General features: G+C 42.1%; 2 protein-coding genes across 39 annotated transcripts in view; one reads left to right on the top strand and one right to left on the bottom strand.

The window, feature by feature from the left end:
• The window catches only part of acss3 (acyl-CoA synthetase short chain family member 3), a 239,992-nt gene that overhangs the window by 24,876 nt on the left and 206,133 nt on the right, over positions 1-8,983 (bottom strand). For 4 of the 19 annotated variants that reach the window (XR_015483149.1, XR_015483148.1, XR_015483144.1 and 1 more), the window contains 2 exons: positions 2,977-3,315; positions 1,963-2,762 (listed from right to left, as the gene is read on the bottom strand). The exons of 10 other annotated variants lie outside the window; for them this stretch is intronic. The gene's annotated coding sequence lies outside the window, so the exon portion shown is untranslated. Of the gene's footprint in view, positions 1-1,962; positions 2,763-2,976; positions 3,465-8,983 lie in introns of those variants that run through there. 5 more of the 19 variants (XR_015483147.1, XR_015483143.1, XR_015483151.1 and 2 more) reach the window with 2 other exon arrangements.
• Positions 1-8,983, top strand: part of ppfia2 (PTPRF interacting protein alpha 2) — a 340,251-nt gene that overhangs the window by 328,954 nt on the left and 2,314 nt on the right. For 14 of the 20 annotated variants that reach the window (XM_087247257.1, XM_087247256.1, XM_087247252.1 and 11 more), the window contains one exon: positions 6,740-6,821. The exons of 2 other annotated variants lie outside the window; for them this stretch is intronic. In XM_087247257.1, the coding sequence (XP_087103383.1) occupies positions 6,740-6,798 (59 nt within the window). In that variant the 3' untranslated portion in view covers positions 6,799-6,821. Of the gene's footprint in view, positions 1,997-6,739; positions 6,822-8,983 lie in introns of those variants that run through there. 4 more of the 20 variants (XM_087247258.1, XM_087247255.1, XM_087247269.1 and 1 more) reach the window with 2 other exon arrangements.

Below are 8,983 nucleotides of genomic sequence, written 5' to 3'. Positions count from 1 at the left end.
CTTTCCCTGATGGTCGGAGTGGAAACATTATGTTGAGAACAGTGTGGGTTCATGTGCGGAAAGTGCCACAGTATCCGAATGGGTTGCATGTTTGGTGAGGAGCTTGCCAAGCAAATAGTGCGAGGGCACCATGTCAGCGAGGGCGCAACCTCCCACCATCCCCGGATCCTTATATTAGCAAAGTGTAAAGTGATTGAGTGGAGTGGTAAATGCTTTGAAGCTAGTAGTATGGCAAGATTTGTTTTGTAAATGAGAGCACATTGGAATAGTTGGCAGACTTACAGTACGAGGGTGCTGCAGAGACTACTTTCTACCCAAGTGGGAGGACACAGAGGAAAAGGAAATATGGGCTAGCTGTAAGCTAGGGAGAGCAGTGCATAAGAGCAAAATGTTGGTAGGGAACACACAGCCTAAAAGGGGAAGACTTACTGCGGCAGAGGGAGCATGTGTATATCAGGCACCAATTTCCAAAAGGTGATATGACCTAGTGGGCCTAGCATAGAATGTAATGGGCCAAGCATCCAGCTGGTGGGCTGAGAAGGATGTTGGGGGCCTCGGAGGAACAGATCGGGAGAATACTAGCAGAGTGGAATAAAGACATGCATTTGTGGGTAAAAAAAATATGGTAGAGCAAGCATTTTCAAGGAAGGGTCTGGCCTTCTCCTGATTGAATGGCCCTGGCCAGCAATCCAGACGAAAGGGCTGTAGCAGGAGAATGTTGCAAATGTGTTATGCGTGGGCCAGGCCACAGCTGTACAGATGTGTGATAGAGAGGTGCCATATGGTAGTGGGCAAGAGAAGGCAAGAGGAGAATTGAAGGTGGTGGGGGGGGAGCTAATGTCTGTTTAAATGTGGCATAAGAGGCAACTTCCCATTGGCTAAGTCAGGCCCTGTGGTCATGACATCAGGTATTGTATTTAGGGAAGACACAAGCAGGTCACACCTTATGTAAGTGTACCCGTATTGGTGTTGGTAAGATTTGATTGTGATGGTGTATTTGAGTATAAATAGATTGTTTGTTTGTTTAATGTGTGTTGAGAGCGCTCCTGGAATAGACATTGAAGTGAGTGTAAGAAATGTTGAAAAAGAGATACATGTAGATCCAATGAAAGAAATGGAGCATGGCAAGAAAGTGTGACCCTCCTGTTAAAGCCTTTTGTCACCCACGCTGTGTCTGTCTGTCTGTCTGTCTGTGTGTCTGTGTGTCTGTCTGTCTGTCTGTCTGTCTGTCTGTCTGTCTGTCTGTCTGTCTGTCTGTTTTTATTTGTTTCTGGGGCTGCAAGAAGGAATGGATCAAATAGTGAAAAATTGAGTAGTAAAGGTGTTGGCAATGAGTTGTATAATTGAAGGTAGTGTTGGTGATATGGGCATATCTGATTATCAAGCAAGGAAGGAGTTTTGTTTAGTGCGGAGTGGAGTGAACATGATCGCTGTTGTGCAGTGATGCAGAGTTGGGTGCGTCAGACAGCGATGTGGAGGTAGGGAGTTGGGCAGCAGGGTAAACGAGGGCCGGATTGTCCTTTTGTTCTGTTTGGAAGTGAGGAGCCTAAAGACGCTGGTGCCGGTGTTGTAGTTGTTATTAAGCTTGAGGAGTTAACGTTGGCTTGTGGACCCTTAGAGCTGCAAGTGTAAAAAGTGCACGGAGGTGACAGGCTTAAATGTTGTTTGAGATTTGATGTAATGTGATTGAGTTTTTGTGAGGCCAAGGTCAAATCATGTTGTTCAGTTGAAACAAGCAGTGAGCTAAGTTGGAGGTGTTTTGTTTTGAGAAAAGAAAAGGTAATATTTGATGCTAGTTGATGTGTGGTATGAATGGGAATGTAAGCTTGTTTGTAGATATGTCTATGGTAAATAGGCTAAAAGTGGGCAGTCTGTTGATGTTGTTGTGATAGTAATTATGAGTGTAATAATGGAGTGATAAGCTATCTTGACTGAAGAGTAAGAGAAAAAAAAAGGAATCTATTTCTTTGTGTTTTTTATTTGATTGGCCAATGAATGGAGGAAGTAATGAGCAGATGAATTGATTGTAAACTGAAATGTTGGTTGCAGCCGTATTGTTTGTGGGTCCGGTTGTCTGTTATCATGCATTTGTTATGCATGTGCGGTCTGTTTGGTTTGTCTGTTGTGCTGTTTGGTTGTGTTGATGCTTGTATAGTGTGCTGCTTGATTGTTGTGCAGGTGTACTGTGGTTGCTTGGATGAGGCTGTCGATTTGTTACTTTGGTTGTATGTCATTATAGTTTGTAACATGTTGTGACATGTAGATAGTTTGAGAGTTGATGGTGTGTGTGATACTTAATGCTGCAGAGTTGTGTAGATGTGGAGGCTGAGGTAGTCCAGAGCAGGAAGCAGTGGTACTGTTGCGTGTTTGTGTTGGAGTGAGTTGATGATACTTTTGTGAGTGTAATTGAGCATGTTGTTGTGTGTAAAGACAGGTGGAATGCGTGTCAGAGAATGTCCTAACAGTTAAGCAGTGTGCTAGAGTAGTGTGTGTTGTTTGGTTAGAGTGCTCGGTTTAAGCATGTAGGTTGTGACAGTTCTGAAGTGTTTGAATGTGTAGTAGTGTATGGAAATGGGCAGTGTGGTGAAGCTGTCCAGCCGTAGTACAATGCAGCTGCAAGTGAGAAGGGGGTGAAGGAACGGAGGACATGGTTGGCAGTAGCATGAGTAAACAGCAAAGCAGTTGATGTGGTAGCATTTTATTGGCAGCTGGTAGTTGAGCAGGAGTCGCAGGCTTAACGAGCGGCCAGAGGATGCAGGTAGCTGGAGGAAGAAGAGAGAGAGGTTTAGTTGTGACATACGCATGTGTAGCCTTGCAGGAGTTTTCCTGCTGAAATGAGAGTGAAGAGAATTGGTGTGGTAGGGATCAGTTGATTGCTAGTGCAGTGCAGGTGGACTGGCAGTTAGTTGAGTAGAAGAAGCAGGGTGCGGGAGGCCTAAGAAGCATGAGCTTAGAAAGAAGCAAAGGATGGCTTACCTGTAGAGTCCCCTGCTCCCTGCTGTTGTCGCCTGCTCGTTGGAGTCGCGCAGTTCGAGTCGCGCTGTGTCTTTACACGCGCCAGTCTTCACACGACGAAGGATGAACACGACCATCTCGCCTGCCCCATCCCGACTGCCGCTTCCGCTGCCGCTTCAACAATGAGCCTCCTTATGTACCTCCTGCTCCACCGCTTGCAGCTGCTACTCGTTCCTCGTTAACCAATCGGAAGACGGCTTGCTGCTAGCACCGCCTCTTCTCCTTGGCCGTTACTCCACTGGCCAATCAGTACTCTCCACCCACAATCATCCATGCAGACCGGCCACGCCTACCAACCATCTGCTTTTGCAACATGTCACAGCAAAAGCAAAAGTTCAATAAAGATCCATTGCAAATACTCTGTCTCCAGGTGTTCACTATCGCATGCAGCTACAGATTACCTCCAACACCTTCCATCCGCACCTCTTTACACCACAACTGCTCCATCTCTGCAAACAACCACGATACCAGTTGCTTTCAACACAAAGCTCGCGCACACACTTAGCCAGGCAACACAACTCTGCCCCTCCCACAACAACACAACACCAGGCTGCAAATCACACACTCACCTGCCTCCTTTCCTAGACACCAATCCACCTTAACACCAAAGGACCTCAAATATTATATATATATATATATATATATATATATATATATATATATATATATATATATATATATATATAGAGAGAGAGAGAGAGAGAGAGAGAGAGACAGAGAGAGAGAGATATAGATATATATAGAGAGATATATAGATATATACATATATATAGATATAGACAGAGAAAGAGAGAGAGAGATACATAGATAGATAGATAGATAGATAGATAGATAGATAGATAGATAGATAGATAGATAGATAGATAGATAGATAGATAGATAGATAGATAGATAGATAGATAGATAGATAGATAGATAGATAGATAGATAGATAGATAGATAGAGATATCTATACACACACATATAGACACAAATATACACACACACATATATGTATATATGTATATATATATATATATATATATATATATATATATATATATATATATATATACATACATACATACATACATACATACACACATACACACATACATACTTACACACAGACAGACCATTGAGTATGGCCAAAACAATTACTTCATTGCTTAATAAACCACCCTTCACAACAGTTGCCCACATCAAATAACACTCTCCACCAGCTCGTTGCTTCTGTGTCACAATCAAGACAACACAACTACACCTTCAACACAGACTGTTCCCCTCACAATGTCATCCACTGATGAGCCTTCACAACTGGGAGGCCACATTACAGCTCTACAACAGCCTTCACAGCACTGGCCCTGTCTCCTATGGACAGATCACATCCTCATCAACTTTGAACACAGTGATGGGAAGCCGACACTGTGCCAATGGAAAGGAACAGCTCATGATGCCAAGCACTAAAGCATGCTGCTACTACTGTCATGCCATAGACATGTATGGCTGTCCGTCAAACTGCTTCTCCTCTTTTCATTGATGATGTGACTGCTGACAAACCCAGTGGGACAAACTCACAAAGGTTTCAGCCAATCTTTTCACCACTTACCACCTCACACACTTCACTCATTAAAAGCTCTTTCACACTGCACATGGACACTGCCCCAGAGCACACTGCAAATTCAACCAAACAAAACTACTACATTATGCAATGATCCAGTCTATCACCTCACCACCACACCCCTCAGCTTGCATTTATCAACATTCTAGGGACAATGGCCCAGGAACAAGCTGAAATTCAACACTGCTGCTGTAGAGGCCTGCCTGCCAGAGCAGCACCTGCAAGACAACCCAGCCTTTGCTCATGACCACAGATTCCACACATCAGCCTCTAATTGACTACAAAGGATCTACAACCCACTATTACAAAGTCACACTTTCATTTCTCATTATTATTCCATCTGAATGTAAGCATCAAACCTATTCTGTGGCCAGCCAGATTTACATACCTTTATTTGCTCCTTTGACCCATTGTCTGCCTGCACCTTGCTTTCAACTCACACTACACTCCACCTCTTCCAAGGTCACACACTCCCACTTCCACGTCCAGCTCCTTGCAGCATCCCAATAGCTCTGATCAGCTCATCAGCTAAACATGCCCTTTCCCACACTCTCACACCTCCATTTTACAGCCTTTCCTCAACAGCCCTTCCCAATTCTGGACACCTGGGACAGCTCAATTCTTACCTTTTTACCAAAACTCGTGTCTCAACACCATCAAAAGCCATTACGGATCACATATAGTTCATGACAACATTAACCTCATAACACAATTGCTTGTTAGCCATTTGCTTGTCAGCACATTTCAAACAAACACATTTCACATTCACTTCTCATCCACTTGCAAACTTCAACGCTGTACGGCACATCACTTCGTCTGGTTACATCCATCCGCAGACACATCGATCTATGCTATATGTCAGCACTACACTGACAACACAACGCCATTGATCACGCATCTCTTTCAAATATTACATATTGCAAAAGTCTCTTTTTTCAAACAACCACAGGTCACAAATGTCACCACAAACCATTTCTCCTACGTTTTTTTTTTTTTACCATGGCCCATTGTGCCATTCACCTAACCTTTGTGTCCTTCACTTTACAGCTCACTCATTCTGTATTTACTCCTGCTGAGGCATGTATATCTCTCATCTAGCAAAGAGGAAGATCAGCTACATCTAAATGTACCACACAACCAACTACAAGACCACTTGCATATGCACATACACCCATGCAACTCACACCAAACACTTCAATATTCGTTCATTGTTGTGCCATTCTCTATTCTCACACACACACACACACACACAATCAATGTTCGCCCGCACCACTACCAACCAATAGCTCAACAGAAACAACCCATACTTAATCACTTTATTATTATTGTTATTGTTGCTGTTAATTATTATTATTACTATTATTACTATTATTGCTGTTGTTGTTTTTGATATCATTATCATCATCGTCATTACCATTCCATACCATTGCTCTTCTTTGCCTCACATTTATGTACATTTACATTCTTCAAAACTCTTCCCATATTTCTCTTTGCCTTGTAAACATTACCACAACGTCGTCTCAAACTGATCGCACTCCTGCCCTGTTCTTTTGCTCCTTCCTTTTCCTTTTCAAACTTGCATGTGTTTCCTTAGCTTGCAAAGCACTGCATGTGACCGTTCCCATACCTCACCTTCTCACTGCCGCAACTACTTTCCTTTTACTTATCGGCATGGAACTCACAAATACACACTCTTGGCCTCCATACACCAATCACAGCCGATACACACTTTACCACCAACGACTCACAGCCACGCTTATGCATACTCTCAACACAACTGCACATCACCTTGTATCCATTCAACTACACTTCTGGAGCCACATAACTGCATGTCACTTTCCAACAAGCATGCCAACACATTTGCATGTAAATACACACTTTATTTCAAAGAAAATCCTCACTTTTCCCCCTCATCGCTTTTTACTTTATGTTTACACAACAGTTTCTACCATATACGCAAACGTACTACTCCTAGCCCATTTTTACTGCACCATCATATGGATCCATACATCACAGCCACCCGCAAACCAACTCACTCGCACAAAACAGACAACTTGCATCACTCACTCACTCACTCACTGTCTGTCTTTCTGTCTGTCTCTGTCCATCTCTGTCTCTGTGCAGTCGGACCTTCAGCAGTACAGCGTCTGGACAGCTCCACTGTGAGGACCTACTCTTGCTGAGATCTGCGTCTGCGCCACAAGCTGTGAGTTCACCTCTTTCCTTCACTACTTCTAAACCTCCCCATATTCACTTAACACATTCCTAGGCGGAACACATTCTTACTAACAAACACAACTCGCATCTAATAGCACTGCTACATTTACTCACACACACACACCGCACATTCTACACTCACCCGCACGTTACAGCTTCTACAATCTAACTGTTTAACAACAGTACAGTCATCAACATAACAAATACCTCACTTAAATATTTACACCCACATGTGCAACGACTCCGCTTATGTTTCTCTCACATTTCCTACATCTCATGCCTTCATCCAAGTAAAACTGCTAGCTTTTCACATCCTACCAAATCAGACGCAACTCTCAAACTACGCATATCTGCTCCTGGCCTCCACTGCACGGCTTCCTCCACCACCTACAGGAAACTTCTTTGTCTTTTATGATGCTAAAGGCTTACACCGGTTCTTACGCATATTTCAAAAGCCTGCCCATCAACTCTCCAACAACATTTCATTCAACCCTCTTATGGACAAAAGGAACACACTTTGCCTTGCATCTTACTGTGCTACAAAACCATGGAACGCTACTTCATCTTTGAAGGGGACATGATATGAGACTACTGTTTTCCCCTTACCCACCAAATTGATTGACAGGTGCCATGTTTCCACAGTAACATGTATACGCATGTCCACAGGACATTTCTTCTTGCTAATAAACTGAGATTCAAATATTTATTCCGACTGTCTGTCATTTTTATCACTTTAGCACAGTTTACAATGTTGTCACTTTTAAACAGTACTCAAGTGTACATACCCGCTGCACGTGGGCATTTGTCATTATGTACACACCCACTGTACGTATACATTTGTAATTATGTTTATCTATCTACACACTTCTGATTATTAATAGCAACCTGTACATTAATTAATTTCTTCTAAATCTCTTTATAGCTGTACATAATGTTCATAGTAAATCCATCTGTAAATATCACCATACTTTTTCAATAACTGCGCTTTATCACTTAGACCTGTTTCCTGCACTGCTGTTTAGACCGAAGCAGCGTTTTCTTGCCTTGTACTTCAACATATGTAATGACAATACAGTTGAGTTGAATCTGGTGTAGCACGTGATGACAAGCGCACACATACATGGGAACGGTGGCCAGGGAGAAGCAACTCATTTTCATTTCACATCACAGCTACAGTACACTCACACAGCAAAATGCCCATCTTCTGGACCCGTTACACAGAATCTGATGGCTACTTTCAGCTCAAACTTTACAGACACAATCTGGAGACGCCAAACACTTATCTAAGCCTTATGTACAAATAAAGCCCATAACAGCTATCCACTGCTTAATGCTGCTGAATCATGCTGAAAAAACAAATATTGCACAAACAACTACATGACCGCTACTGCACCAATCACAGCCTGCATACACACTCACTAATAGCTGGATCCTCACAACTTCTCTCATTATATGCAGGGTTCCTACTGGAAATCATTCAAAATGCTTCCATTTTACTCAAGGTTGGGAAAGTGCTTCAATATTGGACTAAGCACTTCAAACAGCTTCACAAATCCTTCTGTTGCTTTCATCATTTATCTCACTAAATACTAAATACTACTACTACTACTACTACTACTACTAATAATAATAATAATAAAAATAAGAATAATAATCATAATAATAGTTCTAAACTATTTTAAGAACATTACAACATTTTGCTCTTTTCTATAAAAACAACACTCTGGAGTCTGTGCATGTGCTTCTACTATGATTTGCTCTTTTTTTTTATCTGCACTGTTTTACATTCAACCCCAATTCCAAGATCTAAAATCACCCATTTCAGAGGAAAGTACATCACATTTAAGACACCAAATGACAGTCATTTAGTGTTGGCCTTGCAGCAAACATGCTATCAAAACATTCTCTTCACAATGCTATATTAAACAATACTACAACCATTAGCATCTTACATAATGTCATTAACTCTCTTTATGTATGAAAACAACTCACACTTGTAAAGTGCTACCAAACGTTCCAATGCACCTGGAAAGTACTTCAAAAATCATTCAATTTGACATTGGAAAATACTGTACCAGCCCTGTATGTATGCCCACAGTCAACTCAATTCCTCACAAGACACATGCGCTCCTCTTCTTAAAACACAAATGC

Source organism: Danio rerio, chromosome 4 (assembly GCF_052040795.2).
Source record: "Danio rerio strain M-AB ecotype USA chromosome 4, GRCz13ab, whole genome shotgun sequence".
Taxonomy (NCBI): Eukaryota; Metazoa; Chordata; class Actinopteri; order Cypriniformes; family Danionidae; genus Danio; species Danio rerio.
Note: the sequence above shows the minus strand (reverse complement) of the source record. Positions and strands in the feature narration are given on the sequence as shown.